The 19,652-nt window shown below is 39.5% G+C and overlaps 2 protein-coding genes across 2 annotated transcripts; one reads left to right on the top strand and one right to left on the bottom strand.

The window, feature by feature from the left end:
- The first annotated feature begins 1,021 nt into the window (after positions 1-1,021).
- Positions 1,022-2,288, top strand: LOC121888265 (arylamine N-acetyltransferase 2-like). The gene has a single exon (XM_042399703.1). The coding sequence runs from the start codon at positions 1,265-1,267 to the stop codon at positions 2,129-2,131; it is 867 nt and encodes a 288-aa protein (XP_042255637.1). The 5' UTR covers positions 1,022-1,264; the 3' UTR covers positions 2,132-2,288.
- Positions 2,289-2,401: 113 nt separating this feature from the next.
- Positions 2,402-18,211, bottom strand: LOC121888264 (E3 ubiquitin-protein ligase MARCHF6). The gene is made up of 25 exons (XM_042399702.1): positions 17,776-18,211; positions 16,923-17,022; positions 14,146-14,219; positions 13,725-13,868; positions 13,055-13,127; positions 12,675-12,843; positions 11,928-12,117; positions 10,334-10,395; positions 10,194-10,226; positions 10,025-10,076; positions 9,860-9,918; positions 9,683-9,763; positions 9,491-9,559; positions 9,112-9,186; positions 7,790-7,924; positions 7,422-7,642; positions 6,961-7,098; positions 6,620-6,842; positions 5,687-5,756; positions 5,296-5,477; positions 4,747-4,881; positions 4,421-4,510; positions 4,130-4,262; positions 3,633-3,768; positions 2,402-2,960 (listed from the first exon to the last, which is right to left on the bottom strand). The coding sequence occupies exons 1-25, from the start codon at positions 17,792-17,794 to the stop codon at positions 2,873-2,875; spliced, it is 2,751 nt and encodes a 916-aa protein (XP_042255636.1). The 5' UTR covers positions 17,795-18,211; the 3' UTR covers positions 2,402-2,872.
- Between the last annotated feature and the right edge of the window lie 1,441 nt (positions 18,212-19,652).

The raw sequence follows: 19,652 nt of genomic DNA, 5'->3' as shown, positions 1-19,652 counted from the left end.
AGTACAGAAAGATTCAAACTGGATATTGATTATAAGTGTGATTTTTGTGGACTAGAAAAAGAGAGTATTTGCCATCGATTTTTTTCACCATATATGAATGTTCTGGATTGATGTAGCCAACTTTCTAAAAAAAGAAACTTAAGATGAATATTGAAATAGATATATTTGATGTAATGCTATATTTTAGTATACCATGCATACCATGTTCCCTTCTAATGTTTTTGTTTCACAATGTATTGTAATTTATAGGAATTTGTTTCTTTATAAGACTTTATTGTCCCAGAGGGATATTTGCCTTGGACACACATGCTGCTGCTGTACAGTACCAAATAATTCAACATTACTGCACATCATACATCTCATAAATACCGTGATAGAAAGTTTAATAATTACATGAAATTACTCAGGATAAAAACTAAAAATCTTATGTAAAAATTTAAATAATCTAAATCTAAACTGTGAAATAAATGTAGTTGAGTAAAAAGTTCAATATTTCCTTCTGAAATGTAGTGGAGCAGAGGTAGGAAGTAGAAATAAATGTAAATACTCAATTTTCATTTTTCTACATATTGTAACAGTATATGTAAAGTGCAAATACTTCAAAGCTGTACTTAATTTAAGTACTTCAGTTACTTTCCACCACTAGTCAATTGTTTTGTTTTTTTATTGAAACAAACCAGAATCTAATAGCAGCTCTTCACTGTGCAAGTTCTCTGGTTCATTGAAAATGTTATGATTTTGATAGAAAAAAAACGTTTTCACGACTGTTGTTTTATAAAAATCTTTACTTTTCTGACATTACATGTGTATTTGTAAACTGTAATCAATTACGCAAAAATGTGTATGATTAAAAAAAACTGAACTTAATCTGCATTATTTTATTTCGTTGTAATAATTTGTAATGCATTTGTTTCTTTATACCCTTTTTACTTGATGATATTTGCATCAATATGATTTGATTGTACACTCCAACAGGAATTTTGTCAATAAAGTTTTGACAAAAAATGCACTGAAAAAAGTTTATTCATAAAAAAAAGTTTGTTTTTACAACTCTCTTTATGTCCGGAACTTCTTCACAAAAAATACTTAAAAAAAAAAGTTTCCTTACCGCTATGACAAGTTATTTATGGATGTTTCCTCCATGTGTCATATTTATTTACTTTATGAAGCAGTACAGCTGACTTGAGGACAGTTTATCGAGGCTGCCTTCAAGACAACAAAGCGAAAGTGGACACACGTTATCCAACCTTTCCAGAGCAGCGGAATGACTTCAGAGGGGATGGACATGGAGAAATATTTGTCGCGCATCGGGTTTGTGGCCCCAGTTGAACCCAGCGTGGAGGCGTTACGCTCGGTTCACATCTGTCACTTGCTGTCGGTGCCGTTTGAAGACCTCACGGTTCACAGCGGCGGAAGAGTCCACCTCGACATCCCACTTCTGTACGATAAGATAGTAAACAGGCGTCGAGGCGGCTTCTGCTTTGAGAACAACGGCCTCTTCTCCTGGCTACTGGTCAAACTGGGCTTCCAGGTGACTCTGCTCTCTGGCCAGGTGAAGAATCAGATCACAAGCTGCTACGGGCCACCTTTTGACCATCTGATCCTGATGGTGAGCATCGAGGGCCGGCGCTGGCTCTGCGACGTTGGGTTCGGGGGCGCGGGCTTCAGTCTCCCCCTTTCACTGGAGACCAGTGGCCCCCAGGAGCAGGGCCACAGAGTGTACCGGCTCAGGAAGGACATGGGTATGCACTTTCTGGAATGGCAACAGGAGGAGAATAGAGGCGCAGATGGAGACTGGAGAGAGATCTACAAGTTTACCCTTGAACCTCGGTGTCTGGAGGACTTCGTTGAGATGTGCCAGTACCACCAAAGCTCCACTAGCTCCATCTTCTTCTGCAAGTCCCTCTGCACCATTTTGAAACCAGGTGGAAGGCTCACCTACATTGGCCACAGACTCATCACCACCATATTTCCAACAGATGGAAAAGGGGGCGAGACAACAACAACCACAACCAGGGAGCTTAAAGAAGATGAAATTCCTGGTGTTCTTGCAGAGGAATTTGGAATAATGCTTGACTCTCCACTCATACCAAAGGACGAGACAATCATACCACCTCCAGTTATGTATTGATCATGCTTCCACAGGCAATATTGTGCGAAAAAAGCATCAATGTTCTCACTGAGATGACTGCAAAAAGTCTTTGATTCATACATGTAATACAAAAGTCCTTTAAATAGATTTTTTAACACCCAAGTGAATAAAAAAAAAAACTGCTGGAAAACTTGGACCTGTAGAACTGGCCTGATCCTGATCTTTCCGCTTCACCGCCACACCCAAATCTACCTGTTAAACAACAACCACCTGTACATTTCTCATCTTGACACATGCAACAAAAACAGATAAATTGTCAGTTTGATTTAATAAATTATACATACACTTTTAAGATGTACAATGGTCATTGCATTAATCCATATGTCCTTTTTTTAAGACAAAGTCTGCGTTCAAAGTATTTACACATGTACAAATTATCAGGTAGCACTTTACAAAGCAAGGCGTGAACGACAATACAGATGTTGAGCTTCAAATCAAACCTCTAACCCTCACCCTCCTGCCCACTCCCTTTGTCTGAGGGGGTTACGTCGCTGTCCCATGATTATAATACATTTTCCCTGCCCACCTTTAATGGGCATAAAAGGGAATTCAAAAAATTCAATGACATCCATCAAATCCACCAAGATCCACAGGAGATTCAAAAAGGATTACGGTCCAAGGACTGAGTTGAAAATCAAAAAGGGCTGGGGTGGAGGGGTTGGGGGCAGGATGTATGCAGGGCAACAGGTGCAAAATGTGGCGACGTGTGACACAAAAAATCTACTCTGCGACAGGGTTGGGGGGTGGGACTGAAGTCGATCTTCCAGCTTTCCGTTCGTAGTTGACAAGTCTTTGGCCAACCAGGTACCTGCAAGGAGAGAGATTATTATTATCATTACAATCATAACACTGATTTTTGTTGTTTTTAGTCTTATCACAGCTCCACTGATGGCGTTATTTCCAGTTCAAGGACATAATTATGCACTTCCTTGACAACTTTGACACATGAATTCAAATTTTGCCCATTTTAGCTCCTGTCTCTTTAAGACACTCTGTTTTGATTGGTTAGCTTCCAGAAACTGCTTCTCGGCAGACTTCTGAGGCTATGGGAACAGACATGCATGAGTGTGCATGACAAGCTGATGTCAGTTTGATCGGGCATTAGAGGCAACTTTGCAAACAGAGTATTCAGAGCAGGCTAAAGCCTGGGCTTTTGACTTGCAGGGAGCATTTTACATACATTCACCTCATGTTTTCTAACTTTACCTCGACAGCCGACATTATAACAGTATATAAATGACAGAAAACCACAAAAAGCATGCTATGTCCCCTTTAAAGAAGTTTTTAAAAAAATCTAAATTCCAACTAGTATAGGAAATATTTGCATTGTTTGTTTCTGGAAAACTGGAAACTGGCTTTACAGTTACCATCCAAAATGTTGTGCACATCGAAAAAGCCCAAGTTTTATCACTGACCACATCATAAACTATTATAAACACTTATTGCTTTCTACTGGTGTACTACGCTACAAAAACCTTACTTGTCATTCTTGATGTGTTCATAAAGGCGTTTAAACTGTCGGATTTGGAAGGACAGGATGCCGATAAGTGAGACCACCATCAAGAGGAACGGGTAGATTCTCCTCTGCATTAAAATCTCCATCTCTGGGGTCACTCCTGTGGAAGTAACACACTAAGTTACACATTGTTTAACCAAAACAGTGACACTGTAGTCACTGCAACAAAAAAAAAATATGATAAGAAATGTTATGTCGCTTGATAACTTGAACAAAAATGCTAATGTACAGAATGAATCTAAAGGAAAACGTCAGTGCTCTGAGTGGATTAAAGTGGATGAGGCCAGTGCTTTATTCCTCTCCCTTTGCAATTGAGATTGTATTTATTACTCAGCTCTATTTGTCACTGCGCCTGTTTTGGCCTCACACTCAATAGGTGAAATTATTGAAAACCAACAGAGAAAATGGCAAGCTTGAACAAATAACCTTTCTAACTGATCCACCTGTACTCAGACACTCACCTACAGCAGGAACCACCCCAGCAGCGATCACATACGGCACACACAAAGACAGCAGCAGGACTGAGATGACCGGGGCTGCCAGTTTACGGATGATAAACTGAAGATCAATGTTGCGAATACCATTTGCATAAACCTAAGAAGAAAGTTTAGACTTGTTATTGTTATATTTAATGAATCACCATTAGTTCAAGTTATGTAACAAACATTTGTCAGACTAAAGAAGAATTACACAGCCTCATAAGATTCAGTGTTTAACTGAATATTTGCCTGTAATACACATCTAAAACTCACCTGCTCAATAACAGTCTTCAGCCACCACTGAGGACCCATGAGAGTGATGGCAGCAATGATTTTGGCATGGAGCACTCCAAGAGCCCAGTCCTGTAGATAACAGAGATATAAACAATGTAAGAAGAGCTCCTTCATGATTCACAGATACTTTATGTAGGTTTATAGATCCTGCTGAGAAACATGTAATTATGGTTAAAAATTAATAAATTGGCAAACTGATTAAAAGAACCACTACACATTAATACATAAAAAGTGAACCACTAAATAAAAGTCTTTAGGAGGGAAACAGAGTGATGGTGAAAAGACAGAAAGACACGTAATCATACCTGCCAGGGGTAGAAGAGGGGAGTTTGGTCCAGAGGTACCCTGAGTGGAGCCACAATGACCAGTTCAAACAACAGGCCCAGCAGCAGTGGAATGACTCCAGCGACCAGCAGAGCTACTACCAGGGTCTTCAGGATCTACACAAACATATAGAGAATAGACAATTAACATAATTTATTGTGAAAGTCTTCATTGTGTTCCATGTATACTGAAAATGTTCCATTTCCTGCCACATTACAGGGCTGTGTTAGCAAAAAAATGATGGTGACAAGTATGGTAATTTAGATTTTATTTTCCTTTTATGGCACCAAATGTGTTCTTCAATGGGACAAAACTGTTGCAGCACTGAAAAGGTTGATCACTTTAGTAGGGGCTACAATGTGGATGCAGGAAAAAATTGGATATTGGCTACAAAATCATCTCAGACAGAAAGCAACCGTTTAACCAAAATATCACATTCAGATGGAATTTATTGGAAAACTAATTACTTTGTCACTCTACTTCCCAATGTTGGTATTTGCCAACGGCGTAGGCTGCTTACTAATGCCTACCATGAGTGTCCACTCCTGGACTTTATGTACGATGACAGTGCGTCCTTGGGGCATCCAAGCCAGCAGCACAGTGACTCCGCGGATCGACAGCCAGCAGACATACAGACCGCATGCTGCTGTGTACAGCTCATGGATTTTGGAGTTTCCTGTCCAGAAGGACATCAGCCAACGCCCAGTGAACACTGAAACACATGTGACAAAACATACATGACCAAACTGTTTCTAACTTTGCAGTGGTCCTCGGGTCTGGTTGAGGGAAAGATAAATTACTATATGAGCTTAAAATAGAATAGTTCAAACAGCAGACATGCATACACATAGATGCACCCTTCAATTATGGTTTGGGTGTGGGTCAACAAAGTGTAAAATTGGTGGCTGGTCCAAATCTCACCTGGTAGGGTAAGACACACCAGACTGGCCACCAGCAGAGTGATGCACATAAATGCGATCAGCAACACGATCTGGAGAAAAGAGGACAGATGTTTTAGAATAAAAGCTTCGTGTTTGGACACACTGGATAAACTAAAAAAACACTTTTATAATGCGCAGGATATAATAACTATGTCCATGAGTGTCGAGATCAAGGCCTTTTACATAAAGGAAGAGGAGTGTATGTGGACATTTGGGGGGGGGGGTGCTTTGTGTATCACATCTGTCGGTTCTAAGAAAGTAGAGAAGCAGAAACTCAGAATCACTGGGAGTTATATGGCCTCAGTAAGTGGTACCTAGGGCGTTGGCATGTTTATAATTTGTGTGGGGAACCAAAAATAGAAGGCAGCTGTAGTAAATCTGAAGAAGAGACTGCATGGGAAAAAGAAACTGCAGCTTCTGTTTTACAATCAGTTTTGAATTATATTATGATATTCAGATGAACCTAGCTCAGTGCATTATCACCTCAAGAGTTAACATCTTTCACTATCTCTCCTGCCTGCAAACAAACCTCTTTCATTTTTAAGGTAACTATAAATTAAGAGGGTGTTGCCTTCTTTTACAGTAGCAGCCTTGGTAAAATGTTTAACTGAACTTGCAGTTGCATTCAAGTAATGGTGCCAATGAAAGTTTTTTCATTGTCATGTTGTGTAGTTTTACAGGCTACAGTCACCATGTTGTTACTGATTTCAAAAAAACACTGCCAAAGTTCAAACATCAGCCAGAGGGAAAGAACTGTAAACTCTAACAAAAGATTCCTGACACTGGAAGTCAAAAAAAGCACAAAAGCTGCATGAAAAAAGAAAACAAAAAGACAATAATAAAACATATAATTTTGCAGAGCCCGTTCCAAAAACTACAGCATTATGTGTTCAAAACCACAGGACTGTCTCACCCTGAATGGGAAGCGAAGAGGACGATGGTACGGCTGGAAGCCCACTGGTCCACCTTGTTGCAGGATAGCCTGGTGGGCCGCATGCAGCCCCTCGCCAACAGCTGGGGCCGGGTTATTATTGTTGTTATGGTGACCAGGGGGAGGGTTGTTGTTGTTATTGTTGTTCACCGGCTGGTTGGCATCATTGTCCTCCTGCTCCCCGAGGAGGTAGGAGTGGAGATCTCTGTGGAGGCAGAGATTCAGTTAAAAAATGTGATAAAAAAAACAAACAAACAAAAAACAAACTTGTTAGTTGAAATGTGAAAAGTGCATTCAAGCAGGTCATTGGCTTTTTTACTTACAGTAAATATCCTGCACTGACTGTCCAGGCTCTCACTAGGCCTTTGAGCCACTGACGAGTGTGTCCCTGCTCCAATAGAGCCGGCAGCACAACCTGCAGTAATAACAGCTCCAAAGACAGCTCGCTGACCGGGGCATCACTGAGGGAGAAGAAGGGGACAGATTCAGAAAAAGACATTCCAACAGAGTGCCAAATGGTTGCACAGAACAGTTTTTGTGCTTGTGACTTCTGTTTGCAGTTAATTTGATAAAATCAGATGGAGTGTGTGTTTCCTCTTATGTCTTTGCTCATTCATTCACACCGGCCATATGGTCAGTATTTCCTCTTTAGCTCAAGATGTACTGCAGCAAAACATTGGGGTTGTCTGGCATAAAGAGAAGCGAGTTTCTCACATCATTTCAGGGAGACAAAGGTTTCATACAGTTAAGTGCTGAGTGACCTATAATTTGATATGCTGGTTACCTGTAGAGCATGACATTGTATGGTAGGAAGGTGGGCAGCAGTAGCTTAATCAGCCTGATGGGCAACCACAGCATGAGCAACACTATAGAGCCAAACACCACCACAGACAGGATGAACCGCCGCAGGTGTCTATAGATAGGTAGGTGAATCATTTCCTGCACCGGGTTAAAATCTGGGTCATTGAGGTTTCTCAGAAACCACAGCACTCCAGGCCTCAGCACCTGATGGACAAACAATACAAGTTAGCTACAGTTTTTGTATCGCATTGTATTTTCATAAGCAAAAATACAGTAAAGTAACTTAGGCCTGGCTTCTCTAAATCACAACCTAAGAAAGCAAACTGTTATTGTTTGTTGTAAGGATCTTACCTCTCTCAGGAGGAGGATGAAAGAAGCAAAGTAGAAGACATAGACCATTCCAACGAGCCAGTGCAGGAACATGGTGGTACCAGGTGCTGATTTAAAACTCAACTCTCTGTCTTTCAGTGACGCATCAAACATCTCCTGCAGGACGAGGAGAGTAAAATGTTACATAAAGATAACATTTAGATCAATTCAAATTCAGTATTTGTTCTAAGATAATGCTCTCTAATGAATGAGTGCACAGTTGGCTTGATGATGAACCACAGTGAAATGTGCAATGAATTACATTTGCATATGCCATATGCTTCACAGATTAAAATGAGAAGAAAGAAAGATCATTTTCTGCAAGATGACGGATTCCTCCACTGCTATTCAAACTTAAGTCCAGATTGTTCACTTATGTAAGTACCGTTGTCTCTATTTCTACCTTTAAATAGAGTGGATATTTTAGATGTCCTATATATTTATTCTACCTTCTAAAAACAGCCTTGTCGCAAAGATAAATGACCTTTGTCATTATCAGAGGCGCCACTTCATTTGTGTGACAAGCTGATAAATGATAAAGATAGCCTCTTCCACACAGTCCATTTTCAGGAAAATTAAATTCTTTCCACAGGTGAACAGCTGCAGAGCAGTAGGGATATGGTTACCCTCTGCTGTGTTAGCTGGTGCACCTGTTCAGAGGCAGGTTGACTGACTTAAGACAGGGGAAACACATATCCACCGGTTTACACTGAGCAGCACAGGGTGGTGAGCTTAGGTCGACTGAAGGGTTAGAGGGACTTGCTTCCCTGCTACCTAGCATAAAGAGTTTGCATGTGAACTCGTGGGAGCTGCAGCACAGAGGCATGCGTAACTCTTGCCAGTCATAGAACAGTTTGTTTTCTATTTTTCTGTGTGTTAATAAATACAGGAACTGAGAGCAACACCATCTGCTTTTGTGTCTGTGCCACACAGCCCTGTTCAAAGCCACTTCAGCGGCTCTGTGACGGATTAGGGAACACCACTCACATTTTAGCAATGTGTGTGAAAACAATGTAGAAGCATCTGTGTTTAGAAGAATAGCTTTTACAGTGATAGTGGAGAAATCATTAAAGACTGCTTGAAAAAAAAGAAACTATTTCATGATGGCATTTTGCAATATAAAATATGGGATGAGAAATTAAAAATAAGCCTATTGTCACTATGTTACCAATTAAAAACATAATAAACCAGTTTAACGAGAAACATGTGAGGAGCCAGGTTTTCAAAAACAAAAGCAACAACATGATTTATAAGAGTAATACAGTCATATTTAAACCAGAGAAAGGAGAGCAAGAGATTCTTACTAAAGAGCAGATGTCGAGCCACCATCCACAGATCAGTGGAAAAACACCAATCTCCACAACAACCAGCAGAGAGACCTGTAATTGAAGCAGTTTCTAAGTAACACATTACACCTATTTATCATGAGCAGTATTTTGATACTGTAAAAGACTGCTTGTGGGCGTTCTATAAATGCAGTCTGTTAGCATACTGGCTATTTATCTTGATTACTGTATTAAATTCTTTCCATCCCACAGTTTCTGTGATTGACTGTAAATAAAATATGATTCGGTGTTATATTCTGGTAATAAATCTCAGGAAATGAATATGTCAGTGAGCATTTCCACCAAGGACAGTGCTTACATGAGTAACATGAAGCAGAAAATCATTTCGCGGCGTTACCTTGACAACAATGTAGCAAACTCCCAGGAGACGTCGGGAACGCTGGAACCTGACCAGAGCAGCCAGTCCCTAAAACACAGCCGTTAAGGATCTACACCGCATGCACATACCAAACAGTATCTGATACTAATTGGATTAAGTGCTACATTTCAGAGGTGTACAGGGGGATGATGTTGTTAGGTGAAAGGATACGTGACAGAGGATGAGCGTCATGGCCAGCAGTATGTAGCCCACAATGGTTGTGATTAAGCCCTCGAAATGGGAAGCCTGGACCTAAAGAAAAATATTTAGAAGCAGTCAAAAAATTAAGGTACATAATTTAAGAGACTCAATATTATAAAAATTGAGCTGATGAAAGTAGTGTCTTACATATTCCTCAAAGCCAAGACCCACGACAGAAAAGTGCCCAATGTGGTAGGGACAAAATGCTGAATGACAGAGGGGGGAGAAAGGAAGACATTTTTTTTTCTCCACTTTCCATAAACTTAAAATTGACAAATGCAATCATATTTATATGTGTTTCAGTCTACTCACCAAAGACCAGGATGAAGAGCGTGTTAAGGGACACTACCCAAAACACATGCTCCTATAAGACAAAGACACAGGAGTCATCAAGTGTTAAGACTTTAAATATGCATAATAACATGCAAAATATTTGCAATGTAAAAAAACACAACTGACAATTATGGATATCAACACTTACCAGAAATACCAGTGAACCATCCAGGCCAAGCATCTGAGTGGGAAACAGAAAGTGTTTCATGTGAGTAGACTTGTACCTGTAGTGTTTTGTAAAGTGTGTACTGAGACTGGAGTGTTTGGAGATCGGTAATGTCATGTTACCCTTTCCCAGGTGAGCTCCTCTGCCGCTCTGTCCCACTCCAAAGCATTCCAATTCATGTCATCTGCAGAGAAAGATATCATGTTTAAATGCGATCAAAGATTACTACATTTATAACAGTCAGTAATTTCAAAATATCTACATTAACAACATAATCCCACTTATGTCTTTGTCAAAATAAATTTAACCTGTATTTTCCTGCTTGTCAGATATGGCAGCATCACAGTGCACAGTATTTGAATAGGACATCCCTGTTATAGTGTCTGTCTGGTTAAATATGTTTTGATTTAGAGTAATCTTTTGGCAACGGAGCGGAAAAACAATATATCAGAAGGCAGTTACTGTTCCATTATTAATGTTATTCTGGGAAAATTTGTTAACTCTGACGTGCAAAGCAGGCTATTGTGAGGCTGCAGTCATTTAGCTGTGACACCCCACAGCTAGAATAATGCATAATACTATCACAACTCATTATCAGCCCTTTTTGCTTAGCCTGCGGCAAAAATCAGTCCATTAACCATGGTAGAACAAAACAAATGAGTGAGATATGAGCACTATGGGTAGCTTTCTGACATGTCATTATATCATTCTCAAATTAACTGTGATGCCTTGGCAAATTGTTAACAAATGAGACCATGGTGGAAACAATTTGTATGCTCTAATGCTAATGGTAATGTCTGTTCTAGTGTTTCTCAAAATTAAGACTGCATTCTCAAAAACCCTGTTGTTTTCTGTTACAAACAGATGTTGCTCCAATAAATAATTTGTTTTTTTTATTGGAGAGCTCGACACCTCTGGCTTTAGTTCTGATTAAAATGGATACTGCTACACCTGCCTGAGAAAAGCCAACAGGAAACTCCGGTATTGTGCTTAAAAGGTATACTATGCACGATCCTAAAAACAATGTAAAGAAAAAAAAGTAATCCCTCTTAATCATCACTTATGACCCACTAAAAGCGTGTAGTGATGTATTTATCTGCAGAGACTCTGCCCTCTGCCTGTATTTTTAAATTATTTTGCTGTGTTCAGGACGCTTCTGGCCCCCAGCCAATAACAGTGCACATGGTGTGAGGTTGGGACTCGTAGCATAGCAACCAGGTTACATCTCCGTCTCTCTCTCCTCTGCTCCGCTCAGTGTCATGGATGTATAAAGAGTTGCAGGTCTGTGTGTTTGCTTGACCGAGGGGCAGGGCTGAGCTACACACACAGAGAGCAGAGAGGCCACAGCGGACGGGATAAAGCTCTGCATTCACACAAAATCCAGCAATGCGGCACCTTCCCACTGGGTTGTGCGGAGGTATGGGTGTGTTTGTTTGTGCTTTAGAACGTAATCGTCGTAAATCAATCAGAAAGTAGTGTTTTATTTATCTGATTCATGGCTTTGTTCTCACCAGCGCTGCTCGCTCTCTTCATTCACTCTCTAACTCACTTGTCCACCACTGCTCTCTCTCTCTCTCTCTCTCTCTCTCTCTCTAGGGAGGAGGGGTCAACTTTGAATGCTGTCTGTTTACAAACACCGACCGACAAATCCTGCATACTATACCTTTAATTTAAATCAATACTAAACTGAATAACAGCCCTTTCTCAAACTCAAACCTTGTGCTCCATTGTTGGGGTCTGCATCTTCAGCGGCTGCCCCCTCCTCCTCTTCCAGCTCAGGGTCATCAGCCTGGTCTGGGGGGACATCAGGGGGCTCAGGCTCTGCCTCATTCTGGGCTGGTGGATCAGCAGGGGCTGGCTGGGCTGCGGGCGGCTCATCAGCTGCTCCCTGACCTGCAGCTTGTGCCTGAGGGTGAGGGAAGAAGATGCATTCTTAAATAAAGGACACATAGTGGGGTTTTGTGTGCATGTGTGTGACTAAGACCACATGAGTGAATGCATCAGTTTATGTGTCATGGAAGGAAACTGCAGAATAAATATATGGGTTGTGGTACAATATTGGCAACCAAATGATGCACATGGTTATAGAAGACAGACAAAAAACTCTCTGTGTGCACCATCAACATTTTCATTCTTCACTTCTGATGAACTCATGCACTTATTCTCACAAACACTTGTCATGTAACAATTCTTCAACATCTACACCAGATTTAAAACCTTCTTATAAATATTTATACTTCTGAACTTTGCTCCACAGTAAAGCTGCAATGATTAGTTTTTAATTTTCATGTCATTTTCGGATATTTTATAGGCCAAACAACTAATTGATACAATAATTGACATTGATCTATAATGAAAATAATTGTTTGTTGCAGTCTTACTCCACAAGGAAACAAAACAGATTTAAAAATTTTGTCTTGATATTGTTTGAGCACCTCATTAGCTATCGGTAAAGCAATGTACCTCATTGGCTTGTCCGGCTGCGTTGGGTGGTGGCGGTTGGTGCTGCTCTAACCACTGGGGAGCGCCACCATGAACTATCTGTTCTCTGAGCCAGACCAGGCTTATAAACGCACACAGGGTGCAGGTGACCACGAAGCAGCCCTGTAGACAATCTGCCAGCAGGTTCTCTCTGCGGGAGCGCAATGAAAAAACAAACATATTAACATATTGGCAAAAGACTGGTATGGTCCTTAAAAACGAAGCCTCTGGGAAAAGCATTAAAAGAGAATGTATTTTAAATTCTCTAGATCACATTTCAGATAAACCAACTTTCATTATGTTTGACATAATTTTCAATGCTATTTTATGTAGTGCTGGAGAATGCTGGTATCATTACTCACGTAGAGAGCATGTCCAATGGCAGTGTCAAAAGTGAGCTCACAGAGCCGGTAAAAAGACACTTGTAGATGCGACCTGAAACAGAGACACAAGATAAATAAATAGATATTATTCTGTACACGCTGCACAATATTTACAAAATCCTGCAGAATACCAACTTACATAATATGAGAGTTAAACAGATTTAGCCTACATTTTTTACATTGCGCACTGAAGGGTATTTAGATAACTAGGAACACATAAGGCATTGCCGGTTATGTAATGGGGCCTAAGCAGTAATTCTCCTGATCATGTTAAACCATAAACGTGAGCTAATACGTAAGGCTTATGTCATGGTCACATTACACATCATGGTAATTTCTTCAATAACCGTATTATGCGCTGTGTGTGCACAAAAATGAGGCACTTCCTTTCACCCTAATGGGACAAAAAAAGTGGATAAGGAGATACATTTAAACAGTCAACTTATAATAAAGATCTACTCTCAAACCTTTTAAACAAACTGATCAGGTGAAGTCAGATAAAAACTATGATCCTTCATTGATTTGATGAATCTATTCATGAAGAATGTTGCATGTTTAAGATGCTTATTTAAACTATGCAATTGAAATTATTTGTACAAAAGGTTTAATCCAGTATTTGAATACACATTCTACAACATATACTACTTACATGCAGTGAGAGGAACCACACCGAGCCATGCAAAGGCCACCAGTGTGTAATGGAACCAGTAGCGGATGGCTGTGCCCACACTGGTCAGCAGGCCGGCACAAATGTCCTGAATGGGCAGACGTGAGGGCATGTCTGGGGAGTAAACTGAAGAGGAAACAAGGAGAAAGTGAACCAGAGACATTCAAATTATCTTTTTTGTATCATCTTTTCCTGTTTATAGTGCTGCAAGCTGTTTCTCTTATTCAAAACTATGTATTAACAAAATATATTACGCAATAATGATGATGAAGAAAATTGTCACTGGTAAAATGCGACTGATAAAAAAGGAGAACCATATGGCCCCATCTGCGAGGCTTGTTTAGGAAACTTGTGGTTGTTTAATACATTACACTGGATGATCCATCCAGCCACATGTACTTACTTGGTGTGAAAGCAAATCGGTGCTTGCATAATTCACAGTACTCCTTCCTGCTGTGTTTCAGCCACTGAACCAAACTGTAAAACAACATTTAGAAGGTGAACATTAGAGCAGAATTCAACAACTTAATGCATGTGATGGCTGAATATGTGTATGTTTTTATCCCAGGATGAGGACCAGTTTCCTTACACAGACCAGTATTATAATCAAGTGGTTTGTAATTTTGCATGTAAGAATTTATGGAGAGACATCAGAAAACTGAAAATTCACAACACCGAAGGAGACCTATTGCAGAGCTTGGTTCATTTAAACCATCCACTTTAAAGCCACCACAAACATAAAAAAGAGGAATATGTGTGTATGTGGTCACATTTGAAATTTCAGTTCTGGTTTGGTAAACAGATTTGGAATATTTGGATTTTTCTGGTCCATAGTTGTAACATTTTCACCCTCCAAAACTGTCTAGAAATTTCTCCTGTGTTGCAGATTTAAACATCACAAAGTTATGTTGATGTTGACTCAACATATTCTTTTTCACAGATACCGGTGCTGCTGCTACACCAGGATATAGCATGATGAGGAAATAGGCACACCTCTGATGACCTCTCAAAGAACTCTGGACCCAACAGACACCAACTGTGAGCACTTATCCTCTGTCAGTCATGTTAAAAAACCCACTCTGTGATTAACAACTAAAAAGGGCGTATCCATTATTTCTGAACTGCTTTGTGCTTGTATGTTGCTCGTAATAACACCATCCCCACTTGTTGTGACATAGTGTAGGCAAGACTGTGGAATTAACAGCTGGGTTACGTAAGAGAGCTATTACGCCATCTGATTCCAACACATACAGTATGACTGACTGATAAAGAACTGTGTCATTAGACCTACAGAGACCAATCCAAGTTTCAGCTCATCTTCCAGGTTCTAACTCTTCCCCCTGATGAAAACGTTTTATCGATGCACCACAAGTAAGCAAGCGTGATCCAAAGAGAATACAGGACACATTTATGCCTTCATGGTTCAGTTCAGAAAAAGTTATAAAGATCGGAAGCAGCTGGACTATCTTTGGGAAACTGGCCATATGATGTAGAGATACAGCTCGAAACCAATAAAACACATTGTAACACACAACTGTGAGGGAAGTTGTTTGTAAAATATCCCATAATTCCCTTAATTACCCCAAATTATGATGGTTTACTTTATCTGTCTTGTATAACGTATTTCCCTGTTTCATTACCAGTAGAAACTGAAAGTCATCTGCTCATATACAGACAGGTTTAAGTTAAGTACCAGATAGGCTGAAGTTGAATTTTCATAACACACATTGGGCACCCTGCTGTGAGAAGGTCAGTACCTGCCATTTCCACAGGGCTCAACTGTGTCTGAAGTACGTATTGCCCACACCAAATATGCCTGATATCTGTGGAACTTCTGGACAATGAAGTCTACAGTACGTGAAACATGACTGGGTCTGTTACCGGATGTTGCTGTGAGTTTTGTCTGCCTTTATTAGTAAGCAATCGCAATAAAACAAGATGAACTAAGCTTAGCTGCAGATTGCATACAATCAGCAAAACTATACTATCCGGACACAGTGGGCTGTTATTCTAAACTTTGTGGAGTGACTGTAAACTAATATGGATACAGATTGATGTTAAACAATTACTACAGAACAATCCAGGCTCAGCCTTTGCTTCTGCGTGGGGGTTTCAATCCACCTGACCCTCTTGTTACCAGTGACGCTCACACACAGATAGAACAAATGAGAACACAGTATGATCTCCAAAACACCTGCAGTGGCTGGAATTGTTTTCAACACGCCGATACCAGACGTGCCACAGGCCAGTGATCTGGGATACTCTAACCTGGATGCGATAGAGGACGAACCTGTTCTGCATCCTTTCATGATTCTTCTGTGGCATTTGCCATCAAGTGATCAAATTACTAAGCACCCACCCTGTAAAAACAAAACCTTAAGTCTCTTACAAAAAGGAAATTCCTGTTGGATTTTCTCGTCAAGTGAGAGTATTTGTACTGCACCGTTGTAATCTGATTATAATCCTCTTTGATCAATAATCTATTTATAGAAACATCCATGTAAACACAAATTCTGGTTTCTTTTTTTAAACTATGACATTAAAAATAACCTACAGATTTTGATTTAAAAAAACAAATATCCTCTGAACAGGGTCTCTTTAAGACATTTTGTGCTCACATGCATAGAGGCGGGACAGGAATAACCATGTTGGAGAAAAATGTTGTGGAAATATGATTTGCATTATACTGTGTTGTATAATCCATTATAACACCTCATAACTCAGTAGAATTAATCTTTCACAATCAATTTTCAGCAATCCATCTTTGTCACAGTTGGGTTTGGGTAAACTGATTGTGACATAAGGTTCATTTTTGGGGTGGGTAGATCGTTTAAAAGTACACTTTTGGAGTGACTAATGCAACAAGTTAACTAACACAGTGAGTGAATAAGTCATATTACTGTCACTGATCTTTTACTGACCATGTAAATGTTTAACAGAGAAGGGAAGTTGACATTTCGATTCTGTGGAGACAAGGGGGTGTGACAAGGTTTTAATAATGACAGCTGTCAAAGGGAGACGCAGCCGAACACCGCTGACTAATGTCACTGGCACAGTCTGATATTTACCGCAGGGCCTAGCACTAGGTAAAAACATGATCTAACATGAATACTGGGCTTCCATAGAAATGCTCACCCAACTTTTGGCACATTATACCATGTATTCAAAACTGTCACTTACCATTCCTGGTGGATGAACTTGATACTGCCTGTGCAGACACAGGGATGGTACAGGGGTTTGTCTGGGGTCCCCTCGGAGCGGCACACACGACAAATATCCGCTGAGGGTGCGCACACACACACACACACACACACACACACACACACACACACACACACACACACACACACACACAACATGTGGGTGAGTATATTGTTCCCATTGTCAGAGCCAAGCAAGCCAGTGATGAGCAGACTAAAACTAAGCAACAATGTGAGTTTCCTTCATGACAGCTTATTTTGATTATTATTCTAGTGCACACATTTTTGATTACATTCCTACCTTATTTATGGATAGCTTGACATATTATATTGATTATTGATTTAGGCATTTGTTTCTTGGGTTATACTGCAGAACGCCATGAGTTGAATGGAATCAACAAACGGACAACTGAATTGCATTTCCCTGTTAAGAACCCCCCCCCCCAAAACACGAAACTGGTCATGTTAGCTACTCTAATTAGCAAGATCCTCACACTTGACTGAGTTACACAAGAAACTTCCCTCATCTATCTATCTATCTATCTATCTATCTATCTATATATCTATACTCATGATGACATCACCAGTAACTTCTGGTCCTTTCTATGCTGTTACATTGCTGCTTCACAGTATATACCTTTATATGAAGCTCTATGTTTTGCTGCCTTCTCTCGTTTTTCTGAATGCATCTCACACACCACATTTACAGGCTATTCAGCTAAGCTACTCAGCTCAGTTAACCACTAGCAGGCCAGCTCAGCAGCAGGCTTGGCTCCCGTTGATGTGCTACTCAACTCTAGTTAGCTGGGAAGCAACGACAAGTCTCTGTTTACCTTCTTCGGCAGTATCCATGTTGTTCGGCTAAGCACCGGTCACCGTTTCTTCCAGGAGTACCGTGTACAGTGAACCCATCCACGACACGGACAATATCGTTTAGCTAGCTAACTTAGCTAGCGAGACGAGTAGTAACTTATATCCTTGTGGGTCGGATGCATTGACAATCATAAAATGGTTTCCCCTCCGACTGAACTCCAGCGCTCGCTTCTTTGTGTCCCTTTTCACATCCAGCTTGTGTTCGTCGCTACGGTTTTATTTTTTGCGGTGTATCTTTAATGTAAAAATAAACTTGAAAAACGTTACATCCTCCGTGTTTCTGTAATGACAGTTTAGACCTCGGAGACAAACGGCTAGCTAAGCTCGCTATACGCATGCGCTAACGTCATTGCTTACTGGCTGTCAGGTCACAATAGTTTGACTTTACGACAGCGGTTCAAGCTTTACGGCAGGGACAACAACCGTCACGTGGTTGTGAAGGGTAAGCGTTGATGAGGGTAAGCTATTATTATTATTATTATTATTATTATTATTATTATTATTAATAATAATAATAATAATAATAATAATAATAATAATAATAACATAACGCACTTTTCATTCACAGTGAAACTCAAAGTGCTTACAGTATTAATAATTGAACACACAACATAAAGAAAATAATAATAATAAGAGTTAAGATGTTAAGATAAGAGTCTTCCTGAATAGATAGGTATTGATGTTACTTATATTAATCTTTTGATATTACAACGCCAGGGGCTCGTTTCTAAACACAATTAAAATCTAGATCAGTATCTAAATTGGACAAAGTGCTGTTAACTTCTTCACTTTTCCTCTCTAATGTTACTTACTGGGTAGGCACTTTCATCCTTGGAAAGTGATGTTTCCTAACCTTTGTAGGAATATTTGCCCTGAATTTAACAGATTTTTTTGTCCCCTATAAAGTTAAAGAAATCCATATTAAAATTTTACACAGATACTATCCCTGCAGTTAATTCATTCACAATTTTAGACATAATGTTTCCACTTTATGTTCCTTCTGCAAAAAGAAGATTGAGTCCTTTTCTCATTTATTTTATGTCTGTACTCATTCAAGAAACTTTTGGACTTAAATGATAACTTGATAAAGTTGATGTGTCTTTTGGACAAACATCATATTCACAAAGCCAGATTTCCTCAGTTCCTTCCTAACAAAAACTTGTTTTATGTTGACATTCAGATCTGCAGGACATCTCATCTCTTGAGAAACATTGTTGACAACATTGCCAGATGATTTAAATTGGTTTGCAATGTTGCTTATTCACTTTTTAAGTTATATTTATTTATTTTTCTCTCTTAATTTCTGTATTACGTATGATTTACATCGTAAAATTTTATTTCTGCTTTTGTTTTTGTGGTTTATTGGTTTATTTTTTTCTCCAATACTCCCTATACTGTTTGTATTGTATCATTACTGTGTTGTTAATAAAGTTTAAAAACAAAAAACAAACAAAAAAAAACATCTGTCCACGTTAAACAGCGACATCTACAGGATGTTTCTTGAAACAACTATAATATACAACAACATTTTTAGCACAAGTTTGAATACTGTGGACCATCTTGTGAGATTTTCCCTTCTATAAAATTGTTTTGTTGTGAGAATTTTACAACAAAAACTACGGTTCTCAATTTGTCAATCCTCAATGTTTATCTTTATGCTCTTCTTCATTGTTCATCAGTTTCCTTAAAACTGCATATTATGTAAACTTTCATGAAAATTAAATAAATGATCCATGTGTCCTCCCCTTCAACATAATTTTCCTTCCCTTTAAACTTAAACTTGGTATTTTAACCCAACTTATACTTCCATATGTTTTCTTTCTTTTGCAATCCTCTC

The sequence above is a fragment of the Thunnus maccoyii genome, chromosome 21 (assembly GCF_910596095.1).
Source record: "Thunnus maccoyii chromosome 21, fThuMac1.1, whole genome shotgun sequence".
Taxonomy (NCBI): domain Eukaryota; kingdom Metazoa; phylum Chordata; class Actinopteri; order Scombriformes; family Scombridae; genus Thunnus; species Thunnus maccoyii.
The sequence above is the reverse complement of the archived record's forward strand: the minus strand, read 5'-3'. Positions and strand labels throughout refer to the sequence as shown.